The 24,075-nt window shown below is 40.7% G+C and overlaps 1 protein-coding gene across 8 annotated transcripts in view; it reads right to left on the bottom strand.

The window, feature by feature from the left end:
• The window catches only part of osbpl8 (oxysterol binding protein-like 8), a 79,622-nt gene that overhangs the window by 11,304 nt on the left and 44,243 nt on the right, over nucleotides 1-24,075 (bottom strand). For 5 of the 8 annotated variants that reach the window (XM_035147217.2, XM_035147219.2, XM_035147218.2 and 2 more), the window contains 5 exons: nucleotides 23,476-23,646; nucleotides 4,565-4,638; nucleotides 3,075-3,155; nucleotides 1,982-2,083; nucleotides 1,007-1,210 (listed from right to left, as the gene is read on the bottom strand). In XM_035147217.2, coding sequence (XP_035003108.1) covers nucleotides 1,007-1,210; nucleotides 1,982-2,083; nucleotides 3,075-3,155; nucleotides 4,565-4,638; nucleotides 23,476-23,646 — 632 coding nt within the window. Of the gene's footprint in view, nucleotides 1-1,006; nucleotides 1,211-1,981; nucleotides 2,084-3,074; nucleotides 3,156-4,564; nucleotides 4,639-12,865; nucleotides 15,762-17,887; nucleotides 18,529-23,475; nucleotides 23,647-24,075 lie in introns of those variants that run through there. The other 3 variants (XM_035147220.2, XM_035147226.2, XM_035147221.2) reach the window with 2 other exon arrangements.

Raw genomic sequence — 24,075 nt, 5'->3', positions numbered from 1 at the left:
CTATTATAATCAACATTGGGATTACTCTATAAGAGCTATAAAGGACTTTTTCCAACACAACAATAAAGATAAATGTAAACTAATATATGGCACATTTAAAGGAATTTGAATGGCATTGGGAACTATGTTAGAGTTAGATGAGAAGATACTGACTGCACAGTAAATATGATGTGACAGCTAGCATCTGTATCCTATTTATAGACATACATGCACATATATGTCAGAGCCTGTTCTTGGACCACAAACTGTTCTTCCAAATGCTTTGAAAGAGGGACACTGTATATTTACAGGTCTGAATTATAGTGCTGTGGAAGTGAATGGAAGAGGCTGCTGATGATAATTTCCCAGCCCCTGCCTAAACTCCTGGGTGAGTTTCACCTCACTCAGTTTCTTATAGATGATGCAGGATTTTGTCCTATTGAGCGAACAAGCTCTCTCTCAGAATTCTCTGCTTAGACTACATTTTGAAACTAGAATTACTGCACTGCGGTTGTATGCCTCCCCCAGCCAGTGCAGTTTCCATATATATATTTCAATATAGTTTCTTTCTTCCAGATTCACATAAGGTCACTGTAACCTTTGACCACTGAAAGGTAATCACTTTATTGGAAAATCTTAGTCAAAGTGACAACTAATCAAAAGTTTAAAAAATTCTCTAAATCAGTCTTGAGATATCACATGAAGTGGCCAAAAACAATTTTTTGACCACTGAAATTAAATCAATTTATCAGTGAGTCCAAGTGATTTTTGCCAGATGTAATGAAATTCCCTACGGGCAGTCCTAATATGTTACATTCACAGTAACATGAGGTCACTGTGACCTTGACCTTTGATTGCCTCCATCTATTTTTCATTTCCTGTTTCTTAAAGTAAGTTAATGTGAAGCTAAATAGTCTGTTTTTCTCTGCTTTTTAATTCAATAAATACCAGAAATTCCAAAAATGGAAAACACCAACTCAGCATTCCATGACCTAAGTAAATCCTGTATCTTATAGTGAGTTCTGACCTTGACGGCCCAGATGGACTGTTCCAGCGGGTGGAAGAGCTTGAAGCAGAAGCCGTCCTTCTTGGAGGGCCTCTCGATCAGCTCGCAGGCGTTGAGCAGCACCGTTCCCACCCACTGGCCGTTTTTGTTGGTTTTGTAGATGAGCAGGACGCCTGGCTTCAGCACGCACCACAGCTTGGTCCAGCTCTTCAGAGTGCCGCGGATCTAGAGAGGAAACATACGAGTGGCAGATATTCTAAGGTTTTACCTGAACAAAATTAGTCTCTGTATTAGAGATTTCAAATTATGCAAATTATGACTGCAGAGATTTATTTGTCCTTATTGCGTCTTTGAGTATTCTTATTTTATTATTGTATATGTATTGTTAAAATGCACATTTTATTCTATTCTGGTATATTTCCCTGATTAGCATTATGTTCTGTCTTTTATTATACATCTATAACCAATATGACAATAACCATCTTGAATTTTGAATTCAAACTGAACATGTTTAGTGAGGTTTAGGTTTATTCTGTAATGTAAAACATCTGGATTGTTTTACACCTTTGCACCAAATTAACACAAATGCAGAAAACATATTGTATTTGGAATTTAAAGTGGAGTAAAGTGCAGCCAATTCTTTAACTGCTAGATGAAGCCAAGTGTTGAAATTTATGATGTACTTGTACAATTATTTCTTGATTAAAATGTGTGAGAGAGACATTTTTATATTAAGTCATCCAACCTTCAGACACATAGATGATATAAAACTAAATCCTTCAAAAACAGCAAAGTGCTTTGTAACTGTTCAAAACACCAAACACACCAAGTAAAAAAAACATTTCAACTAAGATTCATTGTCTGTTCTTCATTCAACTGTATCCATTTGAACCTGCCAGTAATCACTTTTATGCAGGATTTCATATGGAGTGTGAAATGGAATCATCTTGAACACTGAGTTCCTGTAAACCCGAACAAACCAACCCTTCCTCTCACCTTCAGCCAGTCGGCCATGACGATGACAGAGGGGTCAGTGATGGTGCTGAGCAGCTCCTTGGTCGCCCTCTTCTTTTCTTCCCTGTAGTTTTTCTTCTGCACCTGCAGAGAGCACACACAGAGGGACAATGCTTCCAGTCAATCTACACAACTGCAGTGAATAATAATAAAATCCCACACTCGCTTCATCGCTGAATTGGAAACAAGTAACAGTGGGATCACACTCAATTTCTCACTTCCTGACTGCAGTGTGAGGTATCCGCTGCATTTTAATTCTTCAGTTTAATGTAATGTATCCTGGCTTCCATGTACTGTGGTGACACTGGTGCACAATATGGAGGAACAATAAAGTTAATCCCATCAAATATACAGTATTTTGAGGATAATGACTAAAGGTCTTTGTACACTAAGGCCGTATTCTTGTATGTTTTCCTTAACAGTTTTCCAATAAAAACTCAATGCACGGCAACCTTGCACACGGAGAACAACAGGTTTTATTATTTTATCTATTTGTCCGAAAAATTTGTAACAGGATTCGAGCAACGAGGATGATTTTGTGGTCCTCTTACTTAAAAAACTAAAATAAATAAATACATTGGGTCTATCCAATCTTGAGAAGCCGTCAGGAACAAGGAGAAATTCATCCTATGATCAAGGAACTGTGAAATTATCCTGATCACTTCCAAGTCTATTTCAGGTCCAGTCTGTTTCGCTACCAGCACTGCATGTTAAAAAGAAAACACATGTTTGCATATCTAATTGATCCTGAGCAGCTTACACAACTCGACTTGACACGGCTTTCGACAGATGCTAAAAACACAGCTTATCAAACCTGTTCTGACAACTGAAATGACGGACAAACGTTTCGGAGCTGGTGTGTAGATGTGATTTACACAATACGTAGGTTGTATCTATTCATTTTAAAATGAAGAATTTGGATGATAAACAGGGACTTGGTGTGCAAAGGCCTTTAGAGTGAACCCAGTGTGAAAGCAGCCTCCACGATAAGCATTTGACTATACATAGCATGACTGTTGTCGTGAGAAGTAAGAATCCGGATGCTCTAGACTTAAGCTATTTAAAGCTTATTTACCTTGAGGGACTCCTTCTTGGTGAGCTTTCCTCCAGACGCCGACACATCCTTGTCTGAGCCATTGTACAGCTTTGTTTCAGACTGTGAATACACAGAGGAAAGTCAGTAGATAATCTCTCAAGACTTCTTCAAATGTTACATGTAAATCTATCATGGGCTCTCTAATATATTTAAAAACACTACTCAAACATGTCTGGTGATTATAACCCAAGCTTTCATGTGAGGATTTCAAAATGTGTGCAGTCTACGTAACAATCATCAGCTTGTTTTACTACTGCACTCTGCGTAAGCTGCTCTAATAACAGTCTGACTAAAAGACTAAATGCAATCTAAGCTACAGCGTGTTCCCTGTTAATAATAAATCTGTTACCAAAAATGTTACAATCAACAAACTCCACTGAAATAAAGGCATCACATTGGAGGTTTACCAATAATAAAGTACTTGTGTAAGCCATTGTTTGCTTTTCCCTCTTAAGTCTGTTTTCTCCCCGGATAGTCCAAACTTAGCTCAGTTAGCAGAATGAAGCCTATAAATGCCAGAGCAGGAGCGACTCTGCCAGCTCCCTTTACAAGGAGAGATTTAAAGTGCAGAGACAGGTGGTGCAGTGAGGGAATCCTAAAAGCAGGGCCGCTTAAATGCCCACAGGCAAGGTTGAAGAAATAGAGAAGATGCATGATAACGAACGTGGAAGCTGAAATGTTCTCTTTCTGATCGCGCACCAGATAATAACTTGTATGCACACATAATTTACTACAAAATTCTGATGCATCTCTCACAACTTCAGATGCAACTTCAGATGATCTTAAAAACTATAAAAGCAAATTACCCGTGTTGTGTTCAAAGCATAAGTCAACTATGCCTTTACTATGCAGATATCAAGAAGGAAATTATCTTTTGCAAAGATGGCATATAAATAAAAAAACATCCCGTTAGGACTTAAGGGGCGCTGTACATTTCAGAACCATTACACAGAGTTTCCTTTAGATGAGACTGAGCTATGGGTCGACTATCATAGATACAATATCAAAGTCTGGTCTTTGCCTTTTAGAGGCCTTGCTGATATCAAGAGCTTTTTCAGGCAGACCAATGTCCAACAAGATGAAACTTACGAACTTTAATTGGATTCAAGTCTGATGCAAGTGCTTATGCAGTGACTCAGAGGGAGACTCCCACGTTTGTGCTGACAAACATATTTGATGTGGACCTCGACAGATAAAGGAGACGGGCCTCCTCCACATTCATCTGACTTGAAAGAAGGACTGAGTTTAAGTTTTGGTTTATAAATGTTTGATGCGTGCAGTGTATGATATGTGCGAATCATCTCAAAGTAGGCTATCTCGTGCCTGAGGCGAGACTGTGAAAAACAGAAAGAAGACGTGCACTAATTCCCATATTCTCCAGTCTCATTACAACAGGCACACCGAAGCACCAAATCAATCCGACCCACCCATCACAGAACACTCACTCAGTGGAGGGATCTGAATCTTACCTTGCTCTTTGAAATGGAATGTGAGTCCTCTTTTAAAGGCAGAGGCAAGAGGTCCTCCTTCCCTCTTTCAAAACCTGTAACAAAAAAACAAAAAAACATCATACTCAGTGTGTCTCTGTGGAGTGAGCCGGGTTTCTACCATTAACCGTGACCCTAGCAACAGATTCCCCACTGGGCTCCTGGCAGATGGTGACACCGTTGGTCTCAAGGTGACAGAGAGCCTTTAAATATTTTATAATATCCATCTCCTATCCAAAGGTCATCAGTATTAATCAGTGAGTCAAGGGATGGCTGCAGAGTCTCATCATTACAAGTTGCATCTCATTTGCTTTAATGAAAAATGGGTGTGTTCCTGAGTTTGCTGCACAATAGTCCTATCCTTTTCAGAATTTTTCCAGCATACTTTTGTTTTGCAGAGGACATAGCTTGGATCCTGAGTTCTTAAATGAATGTTGAGAAGAGAAGAGAAAAGTGGTTACAGTAGCAGATAGTGAGAATGAGGCAATATAGAGAATATGACGATAATATTCACCTTTCACTAAAGATTGAAATATAATTTGTAGAAAAATGTACTTGGGTAAAGTGCAGTGGACAGGATGAAAGCGCAAGGATCTATATAGGTAGGTATGGTCTAATATGAATATGAGTATAAAAATGGCGTGTCGTTTTAGTATATAAACAGGTATAATTAGTATAGTATACTAAGCAGTATATAATATATAATAAAACTATATATATATAATAGTCATAACTTCCCAAGTGTATAAAATATGATAGGAATAAAAAATGAATTGTAAATATATATAGAAATAGGTGACATTACCAATAAGAGGCATACTAATTAGATAATATAATTGGTAAAACGTGATACCGATTTTGTATTAACTCTGCTGTTGTATTTTGCATATAGTCATACTGATTGTGAAAAGGAACCCCTTCCAGTTTCAAGGTGGATATTTCCTTTAACTAGCTAGTTAAACATCTCATGGAGTGAAACAGTATGAATACTTTTCATGCTCTTCAAGTGCTACTTGACCAAGAGTCAGTCGCATGCATGCACGTTTGGTTCGAGAACACTTCAGCTGCTTGAACGATGCCACGGAAGTATTAACCCAAGCATCAGTGGGAGATCCTTCTTATGCCAAAAAACCTGCCGGCATTCAGTTAAAACCCCACGAGCAACAGGAGTCGTTTCATTTAGCTGATTACATCCAACATCAGAGCCACGCCGTGTTCCTTTAAATTAGTTCAAGCTCCAATCAAGCAGAAGCGGCGATATACATCAAGACATCAGGGCATGTGATTGTCTTTCCTGCCGTGTGAGTGCGACACTAATGCGAATCCAGCTTCAGTGGGATATTAGATGTCCCACCAGACCATCTGTGACCACTTGACAGACACATCTCCATGCCAACTTCGGATTGAAAACAACTCAAGGGCAATTCAGACACTTATAGCGAGCCACCAGAGATGACATAATCACCATCCCCGTTCCCTTAATCTCCACATGTATGGACAAGAGTGGATGATCATAACATATATAATTCAATTCATTAAGACAAAGAGTGTTCGGCTGCTTTGTGGTTCATGAAGTAACAGAAGAGCTGGTTTGAACACAACAAAAGATATAGTAATACATGAACATGTGATAAGATGATATTGAGAGATAAATCTGGGATGCATGCTGATGTTTAGTCAGTGTGAGTACACTCCAATTTACATGCTTGACAATTAGTAATCAGGCATTCTGAATAAATCAGTGCAGACCACCAAGTGTCCCATTTCAATTGGAGACACTTCAGGAGGCCACTTCTCCACGCCATAGGGCCTCGGACCGAAAACCTGAGGCAACTTGTTCAATAATTACAGCCACTAGAGACACGATGAATAATAAAATAATGAAGTTCCATTAATATTTAGCTTCTATATCTAGCTAATGTGGGAAAACAAAACCACCTAATGGTTATTGTGAAAGATTTAAAAACGACGATCTTTCTTTCCCAGGGGCCATTTTTAACAACAGATGTGCCATTTATTTAGAAAAATCCTCTCATAACATAACACAGAGTTTCTAAAATAATCCACCTGGATATGAGGGATCTTTCATTTGCAATCTTAATCCTATTAGTCCACATGAACCTTTTTTTGTTACATTTTTGGGATTACGCAAAAACATTAAGGACAATAGCTACGCTTAGAAATGTGCTTTGTACCGTTTCTTCTACCGAGGACAGTGGTATAGCATAGAGTGAAACCACCAGAAGATAAAGGGAAGAGGGTTTAGTGGGGTGTCTTTCACACAGATACGTGGCCTATGATATATTTTTATTTGAGATCATGCATTTTTCATTTGGTGCGAAGCTGTTTGGCTCTACAGGCTGATATAATACCTCTGTTAGCCTCTGGATGTGTCCATTCAGGACAGATGTTTTATCTTAAAACAAACTGTTAATGTTTTCAATTTTTCTGATATCACCGTTTCATGACAACATATATTCCTTATATTTTCATAGATGGATCTTTTGGATTGTGTCTAGTCTAAGGTTGATACTTTTATATTTGGTTCTTTCTGTCCCATTACTCCCTTGTTTGTTTTGCAACTGTTTTGCTCTATTACTGGCTCTTGTACTGTTCTGTTTGTCAGTGTTTGGGATGCCCTCCAAAAAGAGACGATACATCTCAAGGGATTTACCCCATGGCAATACATTTCTTTTGTACAAAACAGTGATGGAATCAAACTATTAATCAAAAATGTCATTAGCTGATTAAGTAATGATACAAAAAATGGTTGACATTTCTTTAAAGGAACCCTTGAGATGCCACCGGGACGAGCAAAGGTCAGAGCCCACTCTCCCAGACAGAGAGGATGCTGCTGCCTCCACGTGCTTTATTTTGAAACCTTATAGATTAAGTAATCTAATAACTATTAAACATGATTTTCTTGGCACATATTCTGTGCCATCACATCATTATGGCACTGTGCCTTGCCTCCTACAAGTTGGCTGCTGAAATGTGGGCCACAGTTTTTACATTTACCTGATACGCCACACTATCCATAATCCCTCAGCAAAAGTAAACTGCCCCAAGGATGCTGGGAAAAAACAATTAAAGTAGTTGGAGCTCCGCCACACAACTGTTGCACAGCTGAAAAGCTGAACAATGCATAATTTTAATGTAACACACTCATCCTCGCATTTCAACTCACTATCCCACAATGTCAGGGATTTATAACTGAATTACAGCAAAAATAAGTAGCGTAAAGCAGTTTATTTTTATATCAAATATCTTTTTAGTGCTGCAGCTTTGACAAACCCAGCCTTTGCTGTGCACGTGTGTGTGGTTGAAGCAGTAGGAGCCTCACGTCCCACTGCAGACAGACTGGGGAATTTGCCTGTAAAAAACTGGAGCTGCAGAGATCTCACTCTGCATCAAAGATCATAGACAGAAGAGAACAGTAAAGAGACTGAGGAAAACAGAGGGAGAGAAAGAGCTGTACGCTGCTAAAAGAAAGTGGTTCTACATTAAACAGCGCCACACACACACACACACACACACACACACACACACACACACACACACACACACACACACACACACACACACACACACACACACACACACACACACACACAAAATTGCATACACTCTAGATCACCAGAGGCACCCATATGCATCAGACATCAATAGTGCGGAAGAAAGTAAAGGAAACTATATTGATTGAGAGAGCTGAATATGAAGAAATTTAGGTTTCTATAGAAACATTTTCAGCTTTTAATAGCGCTGCAGTATTTGTTGTTGTAAATGCGAGGGTTGCCATAGCAACAGGTGACCTGAGAACAACACAAGGAGGAAAAAGCTGTCAGCCCGGTTTCTCTTCAGAATACATCAGTTTTAAGGATTAAATTGAATGCTCGCCATGGCAACAGCATGTGTGGACATATTATTTTGGCTCTAGATTCATGAAAACTGAAAGATGGCTTGATCCGTTGAAGGAAAAGGAAAATACAAATAAGGACATTCGCTGGTATTGATTTTCTGTTTAATTTTTGGATGTCTACCCAGTTAGTAGCATACACCATGTGTAGTATTGTAATGTTTGAGTATAAATCTGAAACGTATTATCAATGTTAAAATAAGCTGCAACACCTCAGGTTCACATGTAAAAATAGCCCCTCATAGATGTTGAATGCGCTGATTGTAAGTCACTTTGGAAACAAGCGCCCGCCAAATGAAATGTGATGTAATGTGTCTGGAGCACTTTTTTAAACACGGCTGTATCGGTTATCATATTTGTTAAAATCCTCTTAATTTGTTAATAGCCATCATTAAAGTCATCTGAAAAAAAAAGGCTGTTGTATGTGGCCGTTGCTGGACTGTAATGTCATATAAATAACAATAATTTCATTCAGATTCAATAAAATGATTGGTCCACCTGCTATAACCCAGTTGTAACAAGACGTGTTTTTAGCAGTTGTCAGACATTGTATGTTGATATGTTTTGGGGGCGTAGCTTTGATGAGAGGGCCAGTGTGAGGGGGTGGGATGGATCGGTCGCGTGTGTTCAAAGTGTAGCCTGCTCTTGCTAGATTTTCCAGGATTACCAACCCTAGCTACATATATCCCTTTAGGTCTTTTACCGTATATCTAACCTCCAGCTAACCTCTGTTCATTGTGCACCACTTGCACTGGTAATCAAAAGCTCATCTTATCTTCATGGACAGAGACTCCACTTATTGTTCCGTCATGCAGCCGACTCACGCTGACCTCAGGATGAGCTGTGATTACAGCTAATTATCGACCACAATGGTAGGGCTCTTTCTCTCTTTGGCTTTATAAATACCCCATGTTCAACTGCCCCAATCAATTCCCCCCCTGCAGGTAGTCCTTGACTACAGAGGAAACAACAGTCAACAAAACAGCTGAAAGTGCACAGACCCCACTTTATGGGGGACATTTGAGCAATTTCGCTGCAAGTAAGAGAAATTTGCAGATTCAAACCAGCACAGCTAAGCTCAAACTTGTTACATTTCGGTCTGCAGGTCTGCTTCCAGGTCTCTGAACCGGTTACTTACTCAGCCGGTGCAGTATTTCACGAACAAAACAACAACTGAGACAAAGTGGCCCAAACCACATTATGTGGGTCATACTCTTATTCTGTCCGCACACAGGAAGCTCGATGAGACAAAAGCACATTATCGCGTGGAAGTGGTGATATTTCAGGATGTGACTGGATGAGAGAGGAGGGCATTAGGCTGCTTGTTATGGCTGCTGTTTTGTGTTGGTTATATATTTATGGTTTCATCAGGGTTAATGTGCACTGTCAGACGCTGGGCTCTTTTTCTTGAACCTTGGTAAAGACTACAGTCAATGACTAGTTGCCCTGTCCTCTGATATTTAATACGGATGTTCAGAAGAAACTAACTCCTGCATTTTGTTCATTAAAGTTAGCTGAAGTGATTTGAATCCAAATATGTCAAATTCTCCTACTGCCTCCTCACCGTCTGCTAACTGTCAGCCACTGGAAATGCTACTATGCTATTGCACAGGAAGATACCCACAATCATGTTCACAACAGCACTCTAAAGGTTAAGTGCTGAAGGACAAACCACAGATAACACAAAGAACAAAATGAAATAACAAAAGGGCAAAAACATCAGTGAGGTGTTTCAATGGTGGAGAGACCACTGGAAGTTGACAAGGTTATGAAAGGGGATGAAGAAGTCGCTCTGTTTCTGCCTGACAGGTGGGTAACATTCAATTTCCTTTGCTCACATTTGGTCAGCATTGTGTTGTTCAATTTGCTATTGTTTGTAATGCGCGATCATGAGTGTGGGGGGTGGAGCATCTCAGGGACCAGTTAAGGGAGGGGTTTATTTGTTTTGGTCTTAAGTTCAAATATCATCACACTCATTCCCCAGAATCCCTTATCCCACTTTTAAAGGGTATCAGAAAAAAATATGAATAAAAACGTATTACATTGACATTAAAACCAAGTTAAGAATGAAAATTGCATTATACACTGAAAGATACTGGCTGAAAACTGAGTAGCACTAAATTTCATATTTGAGAAATTGGAACTATCAAATCAATCATCAAACGTTTTGCATTTTTTCTTCAGCTGTAGCCTAAAAGGTTTCAGTTTTCCATTGATGGGCTAATAATTATTTTGACTCTGGTGGGTTTTGCAAAACAAACAGAAAACATATCCATTTCATCTATAATACATTAAAAAAGATCCACAGACCCTCTCATGATAGAAGATGAAATGGCAAGAGACAATTATTTGACTGACAAGTATGACCACAATTTGTTTGGTAATGTGTGTTTTTGACAACGTTACCAACGTACAAAGAAAAACTGAGTCATCAAACATTCGTCAGCTGTTTTCTATGACACAGAGCGTCGATCCTGAATGTGATAAAGATAGAGTAGACGCAGACTCTACTGTGGAGGATATGTGGGTGTAAAAAAACAGGGAAAGTATGAGAAGGTACAAAAAACCGTAAATGCAACCTGCCTGCACCAGCTGCCTCCTGCAGTTTCTCTTAAAGCCGGTGCCAGTTAGCAGAGTGACTACAATAAGGATGAATGGAGCCAAGACTGGGAGCTGACTGAGAGAAAAACATCATGACTCAGACAACGTCTCGCAGCTCGAGATATTCGTGTTGCTGGAGGAGGTGCAGCTTTAGAGGGGCCAAAAGGTCGTCAACTCAAATCCCCAGGCATGAAAAGGTCTGAGGAGAGAAAGACGATGATGAACACCCTCTCTGTCCCCGTCAGCTGCTGCTGCTGCTGGGGCTGGGGCTGGGGCTGGGGCTGGGGCTGGGGCTGAGGTGCCCTTGAGCAAAGCAATGACGTGGCCGAACTGCTCAATGGCAAATAGCAGGGGGACGAAGGTTGCGCCAGGTCGCATGACTCTGGATTTGTGCATTAACAGTGTGGCAGTGTGCAGGTGAAAAGTGGCATCTAAGCACAGTCAGCCTCTGCTGGATTAATAACAGTCATCTGCGAAGGTGGAGCAGAGAACATCCACTCTGTCAACGCTCCACTGGCTGCCAGCTGTCCGCCTCCAGGTTAGTGTCCTTTTCGGCAGGACAAACAAAGGTGGAGGCAGAGATTTCACAAACGAACACTGAACTGATTTAATCCTAAATGTTCTGGGGGGGATTTGGTGCACTTCTAAAAAATGCAGGATGAGGATTATCACTCCACTCTCACAGAGGTATCACCGGAACCTGACTAACAGCAAAACAGCTGAGCTGAGGCCTGAGCCCTGCGTCATTCATCTGACAGTTTGTACCAACCTGGTTTACCTCTGTCATCCATAAACGGTTATTTGTTTCATTCTCTAACTGTAGGGAGAGACAAGAGAGTCCTTGAAGTGGGGGGGGTCACTAAATATCTTACAGCTATGACCAAATAGTCAAAGCATTTCAAGCTGAAATGATTCTGTTTTAGGATCAATGACACTAGTGTGATTTTTAACAAATGATTTTCTTATGTAACAGAGTTAAATCTACATTTACCATTGTCTCTATTTTCTTTCAATATTTCAGATAAGGTGTTGTTTACACCCTTGTTAACAAGCTTGAAGTCGTCTTCTTCTTCACTACAGTTGGTGGCACATTGTTACACCCCTTTTCCTGTTATCTCCCCAAACACTTGGTCAATTGAATGATATGAAACAGGCAACAGGAATATGTATATCGGATATAGAAGTATTATCACATCACCCCCCTCTCTTTGATGGTGGGCTTCCTACCAATCAACATCTATCAACATTTTGCCCTCAGAGTCAAGATGCAACTTCATTTTAACTAGTTCATAGTGAGCACATCTCTGCTGTTACAATGAAATTCTAAACAACACAATGCATGAAAGCATTGGGTCCATGAAAGTGATATATCCTGATGTACGGATTATAAGTTTTCCTTGCAACTTTTTTGATGCCAACATAAAAAAAACTAAAACTTCCCTTTGGTTGAAAAAGTTTGAAGCAGTAAATCTGTTAAATCATTCAGGCAAATCTTATGTAAACCCCATTCAAATTCACTCTCTGAAATACAAGACCGAGCAGCCATGAATCACGAGAAGCCTGTTAATATTCAGTTTGAAATTGACAATCAAACGTGCATCTTAACAAACACAGTCATGCTTCAGTACTCCGAATGAGATTTCACTTTCAAAGCCACAGCTACACACATACTTGTCAGTCATTAGGTAAAACTAGATGGTAAACCTATGGGCCAGCAACACTTCCCAGAGTGGAGCTCTGTCTCCGTAACACCATCGTACACCAACCTGGCAGCGACAGGGGCGACAGCTCGTTATAGCCCCCGAAGGAGGCATTGCGGATGAGTTTGCGTCCGTCCGGATGCGGCGGTCGAAGCGATGCCGTGCCGCCACACGTGGAGAAACGGCGACGACCCAGCAGGCCCTCCTCCTTCATCATGGGGCCGGTGCGCAGCTCCCTTGTGGGGAAGCAGGGATGAGGGACGTGGGTGTGGGTAAGGTAAGGAAACTCAAAAGAGTAGAAGGGTCGAGGAATGGGGGAGGTTGGGGGAACAGTCCGATCTGTCCCACGCAGATATCGTGTGAGTGAGGAAAGCAACAAAGACACTCACATACAGACACACACACACACACACACACAGTAGCTCAGACAGCAGTCGCTGAGGCAGTGCAGTACGCCGCTCTCCTCTACGCTTCCTTCAACCAACAGCTCCCTTCCTCCCTCACACACAGTCTCTTTCTCTCTGCGAGTGTGTATGAAAGCAGCAGCCTCCAAGTACTTAATAACGAATAAGCTGAGCCCCTCCTACTCCCTCTCCTCAGGATGGGCAGGAGAGCGGCATCTTAGCTTGAAAATAGCCCTTATGTTCCATATCTCATCTTTCTATTCAGCTATATCCCTCTCGCTACATATTTTATTCATTATTATAGATTCAAAAGGGGCACTTCACTGCTTTTCAACCATATTAATGGATTAGTCATGGGGTGGTGTGTCTATGACGTCTAGGGTACTTATAAATATTTTCTAAATATTAGCCGAGCTGAATTTAGTTTCTGTATTCACTCCTCTGACATCAGCGGATGATGTAAAGAAAATACAGGGAGGGTTTGTAAATTGAAAATCACATTTCAGTTAAATTCTTTTTCCCAGATGTTGAAAAATCTTTGCTCAACATAACCATAGCACTTGTCAGAGTCTTGACAAGAGTTCTACTGTATGAGTCACAGAATAAAGATGAGTACGTGCACCAAGCAGAGGCATAAGCTCGAGCTGCTATTGATATTATTGCCTTCCAGCAGGAATGGACAGAACAACTGGCAGCATCAGGGCAGCTAGTTGGAATAAAAACAGCTGAAACACTGGTAGTGAAGTTATATATATATATTCTATTCCAAATGTTTAATCTAATTATATTTCAATATGTTGCAAACATTATATTTGTATGTTTATATTCAATACATTTAGGCTACTAAGGCTACCAGGTAGTGTTAAAGGGATAGTTCAGAGAAAAATGAAAATTCACCCATTATCCACATCGGTGGTTCACTGGACCGTAAAACACCTTGAAGTTTTTACCATCATCGGCAGGCTGCATTGTTCAAATGCCTCTCGTATTACAAACACATAAGTAATGCTTGCTATGCTTGCTTGATTTCTGTGGTGAGCAGGATTAAGTTTGAACCTAGTAAGTGTAAGCACCGTATTTAATCTCCATTCAAAGAAACACTGGTTTTGTTTGGGTCTTCAGAGGTTATGAGTCAATGGCCTATAGACCAGCGATATTTAATAATATCCACATTAACAGCAGTGAAATGCCCCTTCAAGATAACTGTATACACACCCTCCTTCCTCTCCCTACTAGCCACACTCCATAGAGCTTACAAACTGTAAGTGCTATGGAGACAGCTGTCGTCAGACTAGAAAAACAACACCCACACTCAAACACACACACATACAATCACACAACATAAACTCTATTGAGGACAGAAGGAAGCACTTTATAACATCAGCGCTCAGATGATTCCACCGCATAACCCAGATGTCAACTGAGAAAACAAATTTCTTCCAATCACAAGCTTCTTATCTGAACGACCCGGTCGATCAAAATGAAATGAAATTCAACCCAGTATAAATCATATTCATACAGCAATACTAACTCCTTCCTGTGTACAGCTCTTTAAGCTAGAGATTCAGTAGTACCCAGATTCACAAAGTAAATGGTAATGGTGTGTATCAATACAGCGCTTTTCTAGTCTTGATGACCACTCAAAATGCTTAACAGTACAGTGTTAGATGAATATGGTGGCAACATTTCATTCTGAGACTGAATACACTTAAATAGGGCTGATCGCACAGGCATAGACTGTGAGGGAGCAGGTGACACTCACTGTAAGTTGCTTTGTTAAAGGACACAGTTTCCTACAAAAGTTATCGCATGGTACAAATCTAGCTGTATTGTAAGGGATAACTGTGGCTCAGACCAGACAGAAAGCTGATTGGTTTGGAATTAGTTTTTTGATTCAGTTATAATGAGTTGTTTCTTTATTTAAAACGATATAACTCGTTTAGTTGCTGTGGTGACGGCCATAAAAGACAATTGAGGTAGTCTGTGTTGCTCATACCAAGTGACGACATAGTGTGCGCTGGAAAAAAAAAATCGGCAACGACACCGGCGGGTAATGCATCTGTGCAGGAATGAAAAGACTTGGCCTTGGGCCTTATCTTTGAAACCCAGTCTCTGAGGCGCATTGTCTGCTGTTGATATCCCTCCACAGTCCACTGGCATCTCCATCTTCCCTTTCAGCTGACGTGCCCTTTTCTACTCTGTCGTCTTAGCCACTCCAAATGCAATCTCCTGGCATCGGGTCAAACCATGTTACGAGGTGGCCACAGAGACATTTCATCCCAGGTAGCTTCAAGAGGTAAACAGTGCAATCCCTTTCCCTGAGCTAAATGATGAATTCAAAACTGGTAAGTCAGCAGCTTTGACCTCCTCTGCTTTAATTAACAAAAGGCAATTAGGATGTTCTGTATGTATAATGCACATCCCAGATCTAATTAACCCGCTTGCCGAGGAAAAGTCCATTTCTTCTGGTCCAATGGCACATTGGCTAAGTATAGTCACCATCTGGGACGTTTCTCAAGTAGGAAGTGATTCTGGCCAATCCTTACCTCACTACCTTCTCTAACAAATCCAAAGTCAAGAATGGCATTAACCTGCTGTCAACACTCCCACCATTAGCTTTTCCCTATGACCACAGGTTTTGCCATCTGTTTTCCTGCTAATTATACATTTTTGTTATAAAAAATATTACGTTTTATTAAACCTTCTCTAACAAGCATTCTTATCACAGGGACGTGAGAAGGAACCATCAGTTAAGCGTACAACTGGGTGAGCATTGTCTGAATATCAGCTCTTTGGCACGACCGGCCAGATGGAGTTACTTATGTGCCACGTCTATCTGCTCAAGCACCTGATGTCTCATGTGTATCAGGTGAGCTGGTGTCAGGTATATAGGGAGTGCTGCTCTGCCAAGCAGGCAAACACGTGGAAGAGTGAGGATCTCCAGCTGCCCTGTGGAACAGCAATTCAACACGCTGATTCTCACCAGAGGGGCCAAAGTTATTGCTGTATTGACATTTAAAAGTTGATTTCGATTGGTTGATTTCAGACAAAGAACTGTGGTGTTTTTATTAGCCATGCTATTGACTTAGCTCCAGAGGTGGCAATGTCTGTCGGTCAAATCACCACTTTGGCCTGAATATGAAAATTCTTTCATACAGATATCCGTGCTGTCGAAAAGATGAACCCTGACTTTTCCTTGATGATAATGGGTTTGACATTTGTGGCTTTAGGTGAAATATCTTGACAGCTGCTGCTTGGACTGCCACAAACTGTAGGTCCCCTCAGGGTGAGTCATAATAACTTTTAATTAGCACCATTAAGAAGGCAAACTTTTAATTTGTCCCATACTTTGCTTTAAGACAGAGATCAGAAGTGTGGTCCGGAAGCAAAAAAAGATTTTGATTATCAGCCATAATACTGTAACCACCTAGGGTACACTAACCACAGCTACGAGATTGTCATATGCTCCCGTAGAAGCCACAAGTCTGTATGATATCTTTGTTTTAAGAAAAAAATGTCAAGGAGAAGAACTACATTCACCACACGATCGATCAGAGTTACATTACGTTTACCACTGAGTGACCCTTTCTGACATGCTGTGCTTTTTTTGGAGACAATAAAAATAGTCCAAAAGGGGTTAAAATCACTCCAAGTCAGGTTATGTACTAGAGTGAAGTGTTAGTGAGGGCCAGCTTAGGTGTTTATAGTGCTTTATGGGATGCATAGTTCCTTCACTCTTAAAATAATTATGTCCCTTTGCCACTTTTTTTTTGTGCCTCTGAATCAAATGTTTTATGGTCACGATTGATCTAGAAGCAGCTCAGCCTTGTTCCAGGTTAAACATTTTATTATAAGGATTTTGTAAAATGTCAACGGAGAAAATTTACTTTCAAAACCAGTTCTGGAAGTGGACGGTCACTGTTACACTGTAGCCTCGCAGAGCTGCTAAAATGAAAGTAGACCTGCTATTACTTTAAGAATTTATTGCAAGTTTACCACAACAAATGTAAAATCTCTTGAGAAGAGTTACCATCAGTTACAGTCAGTGCTGGTTGAGACCAAAACAAAGCTTTTCTAAGCTTTTTCTTTTCAGCTGAACAGTAAGAAACTGTTTCATCATGACAACACTGACAGTCTGAAGTCACCTGAGGATAACAATCTGTCTCTGTAGCTGCAAATCACCTGCAGACAAAATGTGACACAGTAACCCACAAGTTGCAATTCACTGGATACCAGGCATGCATGCTTACATACATACTGTGTGTCACATGCAGACAAACCTCCCTAGTCTTACATAAAGCGTCCAAGGAAACCCTGTAAGCCTGGGATTAGCTTTGGAACAAAGAGGCTTTTTGAACGCTGGCCTACAGGCATCTTCTGCTGTACTTCTCTCCTGTTAGACTCACTGTCACAGTCGAGGCTTTTTAAGAATCAACAACCTAGTTTCTGTGCACATGACATCTTTGGTGCGTAAAAGCGGTTTTATGTTAGTGCAGTCTTCCTTCTGTCCTCTTCACACAGAAAATGCACACATGTAAAAGCACAAAACAGAAAGCAACAAGAGAGTCATCATAGCGAAAAGGGGATGGGATTCATATGAGCAGGGACAACGGGACAAGGGGGGGGTTAAGGGGTCGCGCTAGCTGAAACACTAACAAGCACTATTTTGACAACTGCATGGTACCTCTTTTCTGATGCTTCCGTTCAGGCTAAAACCTGTGTGCTAAGGTCAAGTGCTGACAGCAGTCCATCTCCCATATCATGCTAAAATCACTTGTGCTTTAGATCCAGATCATGTCAGTCCAAACAAGCCTCTGGCCGTCTGAGCAAAGCTCAGACCTCAGGGCCGAGATATTGTCCATCACGTCGTCCTGTCCTCCTTTACTTCCACAGACTCTTCCTTATCTATGGTGAGTATCTCCACTATCAAGCCCTGTCCCTCTTAGCACTCAGGTCTCCCAGGGCTCAGCTGCTCATTGGACAAGAGCGTAGGTGGAAGAAAAGGACACTGGCCTGGCAGTGGCTGAGGGTGAGGATAAGACCTGCCCCTTCCATGTTATTAACCCTCTCTAACAGGGTATAATCCCAGAGGCTGATCTTAAATCCGTACTGACCCCACCTGCTTTCTCGCTTTTGCACTCCTTTGCCTTTCATCTCACCCCTCTTCCATGTATATAAATATATATCCCGAATCTCTCCATTTCCTCTGAAATCTCTTTTTAAATTCTCTCCCTATCTTAAACTCTGCACTTTTGTCTCACTCTCCAGTACAGGTAGACGTTCCGTTTACCTACAAAGAGGGTCAAGGCAGCAAAAGGTGTTTAAAGCGAGAGCGGCTTATAAGCCACTTGAAGAAACCTTATTAAACAACCTCCTGGGTTTATTTTTGTTCCCAGTGAATCGTGATGAAAAGAAGAGTCACGTAACAGCCAGACCACAGACACCAGAGTTTGTCTGTGCTTACGTGGGGATGCAGCTAAACTCAGATTAAAATAAATGAAAAAACACTTCCCATTATGGTACGAGAGCAGGGTGAGTCATAAACCAACACAGCAAGGATTTACGATAGAGAACAGCACGACTCATTTTGACAGCAAATGTCCATATTTTAGAATCTGATAACTATATATTGGCACATTTTTCTATGTGTATATTTTCATTACTGATAAGGATCCCTTCAATTAAATTTATGTTCTTAAAGATGCTGGATATAAGTTTTCTCTTCAAATAAATGTGATTTTTAGAGCTACATCCATTATTGTGTTTGCAAGACAAATCTGCTATAATAGGAGGCAGTGCAAAAACAAGAGTTATTGGTGTTGCTTTTTACTGCTGGAGATATTTGTTGGTGAGTAAAGGAATAAAGTTTGATACTAACGTTGACTTTGAAGCAATAGTGATTGCATCAACAATGCAAAAGAATAATGCTTAAGAATAATTAATTACAGAGCAAATCAATACTACTGAGTTGAAACTTTTAAGCAAGGTGTACATCTCAGTTAGTGATTTAGAACGTCTCGATGTTAAGAAGATATTTTGCACAACTTGCACTGTTTCCTGCTTTTGAGTAATTCAGGAGTAATCATGAAATAAGCCTTGTTTAAATGTAATACTAATGTTTTTGTCAAATGATCAGTATCAGTAGTTTTTCATTACTCTTGGTGAAGGTTGAGGGCAGAGGATGTCACACCTTGTTAAGCCTGTGATTTTAAAACTGTGATTTGAGAATATGGGCTTCACAAATAAAATTGGATTGATTGATTGATTAAGAAATGTCAACGATACAGTATTTTGAAATACAACGTTTCTACATCAAAGAGCACTGACAAGTTTATTTAATATAACTGTTGGATGTCCTGCTCAGTACCTATTGCTCAGTAACCCAATTTAAGTTCTGAGATGAAAAAAGAAAAGACAAGCTCCCACTCAATCTTAGCAGAACAAAACACAATTGAATTAGAGGGAAGTTTTTCATTGTGTCCAATGGGCAATAAACTGCCAAATTTAAACTCACTGCAGGGAATAACAACTTTGTAATTGCTTTCAGTAACTGTGTTAATAACAAAACCCAAAACGCCGATTCAGAAGTAAGAGGAAAGATGTGGACTGTGATCAACAAACCCCATGTAAACAAGGGTTTTAAAGTGGTTACTATAGCGTGCCCAGTCAGAGGTGAGTCACTTCACTCAAGTAGAGCAATCAAATGTTATTGTGTTTATATACCTTGAGAAATCATGGTTATTGTTCACTGAGCGGCATCGACTCACTAAATGGAGCTGTGGAAAATAACGACGAGAATTAACCATCGATCTTTGCACCTCGGTTGTTAACTTTCACACAACACTTACAATGCTCCTCTCAAACTGAGAAATAACTCAGAGTGCAACAGTCAACACCTTGTGATTCCGTGGAATACACAGCTCAAAACCCACATTAACGATTTAAAGTCAATTGTTACTGCACACTTTAAACCAAGGAAAATGCCCTTTCCTTGGGCATTTTTTACACATTGATCAAGCACACACGGCCATCACTTTGACACGAGACCAAGAGTGAGCTGGAGTCAGTTGCCATGGATACCACATTTTGGGCTGCAGGGAGTCGAGGGTCAGAGAGAGCTTTCATGCTGCCGTACTGACTCTTGTTGCACAGATACTTGATGTTTGGGAGGGGAGGTAGTTGCACAGACACAAGCCGCTCATGCTGGTATGTTTACTTCTGCTGGATCATGTTTCCACTGCACGCTCTCAGGGAACCAATTACCGTTTTAGTATGCTAATGTAATATGATTCACGGTGGGCAGGACTGACGCCAGACGACTGTATGAATTCTGATTGAGTGGATACATTACATGTCTGGCTGATCTTATTGTTGAAGCGCACATGACCACACATGTTAGAAAAAGCCTAAAAGCAGGAAAACGGTGACACAGAGCAAGTTTTTATTGACCCCATCACATATGATGTTTGTGTATTGAGAATGTATGCATGTACACGCACACACACACACACAGATATGAATAACACTTATGTCAGGGTGCAGTGAGATGACACTGATGAGTCCATTATCTACAACTTATAGTAAGTTGTGTGTTGGCAAACAATGAAGGATAATCACTAGATTGTCTGATGTGATTACTCCCTCTTGTGGTGGGAAAGTGGCTTACAACAGTTAAAAAACTGGAGGAAACAGACCGAGATGTCAAAACTACTTCAGCAATACGAGTAGATTCAATTTATCTTGTGGCAGTAAAACCTGGTACAGCAGATTCAGCTTAAACATTTTGTCAAGACCTTTGTTTGAGCATTTATGAGTCAAAGCACTATTAAGATGTCGTCTTTCTGCCTCTTACTTGTGACCTTGAGCTGCCCAGGTTCAGAACTATGAGCCAACAGTTGACAAATATTTTTTACAATACTGACATGCAGGACTGTATCATAGGGAATCCAACAACCACAATTTGAAGTTGTTTCTTTTTCTAAACTTCAGTTATCTTACTCTTGAAACAACTTGACTTGTAAACCAGTTTCTATGGCAAGTGCCAAATAAGCTTTTCCACCAGGTCCAACACCACAGTCTGCATATCCCTATGTTTTCTCTGTGAATCCTTGCAAAAGACAAATAGATACTGAAGATTAGTATCCTTCAACAACACTGGAAGCAGTTGACTAACCACAGAAAAAAGGATCCACAAGGGGGCACTGTAACATAAGAAAAAGGAACAAGCAGAATGAAGGGTGATGTAAGACCCTGGCCAAATCTACCCTTGAGTTTATTTCTCATCAGCTATTCACTTTCTTTTTCATTTGATTCTCTCTCTGCTGTGTGGGGACGTCCATCATCAACTCTGAAACGTCCCAAATGAGAGTCTACAAAACAAAATGATACGCTTTTCCAAAAGTGCAGGCAGATTCTGATGTCCTCTTCAAAGCTAAAGGTTGAGGATAACAGGGATACATCAGGTGGGCAAGGGGAGCTGACATGGTGGGGTATTTATGATGAATCGCAAAGTACATCAGCTGATACCTGAGCTATTTTGAGTTGTAGGTCACACATGTCCACAGCAGCTCAGTGACTCATCGAACATGAAAAAAAAAAGAAATAAAGAGACGATAAGAACTGGACCATGCAGGTTTACGGCTGTGCGTCAGTGAGATGGACAGAACTGCCCATTGAGTGAGCATGAGTCATTGTTTCTCCAGCGGGAGTGTCTGGGAAAGGCAAAGACCAAACACTGGCGGCCGTCCTGGAGCTGGAAATGTCAAAAATATTCTTTAAAGTCCCTCTAAGTCTTAACTTAAACCTAAGAAAACAAGCCAAAGAAAGCAAAGACAAAGGGAACAGGATTATATATGTTAAGAGGCTCAAGGCGTATGTAGATCTGTTTATAGAGTTCAGGGGTAAAAACAGACAGAACACGCAACTTCAGACTGTTAATACCGAATGTTACAGACTGGTTTCTGTGACCTTTCTGTTAGGAGGCAGCCATTCGGACTGTTCAGCAACCCAATTAATATTCATGCAGTTTATCAAGTCAATCGCCGCAGAGGAAACTGGAGTTCTGCCTTCAGCCTCATAGCACAGAACCCTTAGTAACACAAAATGTTTGGGGATTTGTACAAAACAGATCACAAGATCGTCAAGAAATGGAATCCCATGTAAAATCTGTCATGTAAGAACGTTTTCTCTCACTGAATTCACTGGTGGACTTGTAAAGCAGCCCCTATGCTTGCTCCGCTAAACAAGAGGAACTGTGGCAACAGAAGACGAGAAGATTCGTAAAGTCAGAGAACTTAGTGAGAAATGTCCAAAAAGCATCGTCATGGAGTTGATAACACAAGCATAAAAAGATACTGGTCAAACCAGACTGAGACTGTAGCGGCCAAAGCCTAGTCTCATTTGTAAGAAAATGACCTTCATACTGACTCTGCCAAGGGGTTTATGTTTTTTAATCCTGTCGGTTTGTTGGTTGGTTTGTTTGTTTGTTAGTTAATTAGCAGGATTACAAAAAAAACACTGGTATTTATGAGTGTGTGCAACTATGATGCAGATCCAAATAAAAATGCGAGTCTGGTGAATTTAAATGCTGTTTCATAAGGGGATTATTGGGCCAACTGGGTGCCCTTCTAGTTTTTTTTATTTCAGTCTTGACATTGTCTCACTTGGATGTGAAACATCTGCAGGAAGTGATACGTTTTATCAACAGCAGCTTAACACTGGAGAGACAGAACCGCGAAACAAAACATATTTTCTGACATATTTTCTTCAAGCAAGAAACTCATAATGAGTGTGGAGTGCGTTTTGACTACAGAGGAAATACACGTTACGCAGTGATCACCATATCAGTTGTGAGTTTCCATGAGCAACAGCAAATGGAATCAAATGGGAAATGTTCTCACAAAAGTGTAATTAAATACAGAGAAAACAGGAGAATTAGAAACACCAGCCCTTCTCAAACAAAGGCCATGGTAAACAGGGAAGGACCAGGGAAGCATTTGTTTCTTTTTACCACATTGCTGTTTTTCCTTCATAATAAGATATTTAAATCATCTGCACATGAGAAATATGTGCAATAAAAAGAGAACGAATGTGAGTGCAGATCATAAGGTTAGAATTTACAGGGTGGGGTACTTATTAAATGATGTCGCAAGATAGTACTGTTTGAACATGAAGGCTTAACCCATGATTATATTTGGCAAACTATGACACACGTTTACATCAGCAGTTTAACAGCTGGCCCACGCACTCTAAACAACCGACTGTCTATCTTACCGTGGCTGTAGCTCACCCCCGGGCTGAGGGTCGAGGGGGTGGAGACATGCTCCCTGTTGGGCGTCTGGAGGCCGGCCTCCTTCTCCCTCTCTTTGTCCCGCTCCTTCACCTGACGCTGGCTCATCCTGCCTGGGGTCAGAAGGACGGTGTCATCACTGCACACTACAGCAGCTGGAGGAGAGAGAGAGAGAGAGAGAGAGAGAGAGAGAGGACAGAGAGAAAGAGGTGGAGGAAGATTGAAAGGCAGATGAGCGATGAAATAATAAAGAGACATGTTGCCATCTTGTGTCAGATCACAGAGCATCTCCACACAGCCCTCTGGTGGAGCATTTGTTAGCTGCAGCCCTCAGTTTCATAACACATTTTAATAAATTATATAACATTTTTCATCCAAGTTTGATGATTGGGAAAGATGTGTTTCATGAGTCCTAATAACTTCAATATGTGTGTGTATCCCTCATCACCTCTCTATGTTTACTTGGTCCTACTGAAACAAGTAGGAGTGTTATGGTAGTAGTGGTTGGCAGAGGACCAAAATAAATGTATGATGTTTAGTCAAATGTTTTGTCCGTGGCATTCTTCAGACCTGGTATTAACACC

The sequence above is a fragment of the Hippoglossus stenolepis genome, chromosome 22 (assembly GCF_022539355.2).
Source record: "Hippoglossus stenolepis isolate QCI-W04-F060 chromosome 22, HSTE1.2, whole genome shotgun sequence".
Lineage (NCBI taxonomy): Eukaryota > Metazoa > Chordata > Actinopteri > Pleuronectiformes > Pleuronectidae > Hippoglossus > Hippoglossus stenolepis.
Note: the sequence above shows the minus strand (reverse complement) of the source record. Positions and strands in the feature narration are given on the sequence as shown.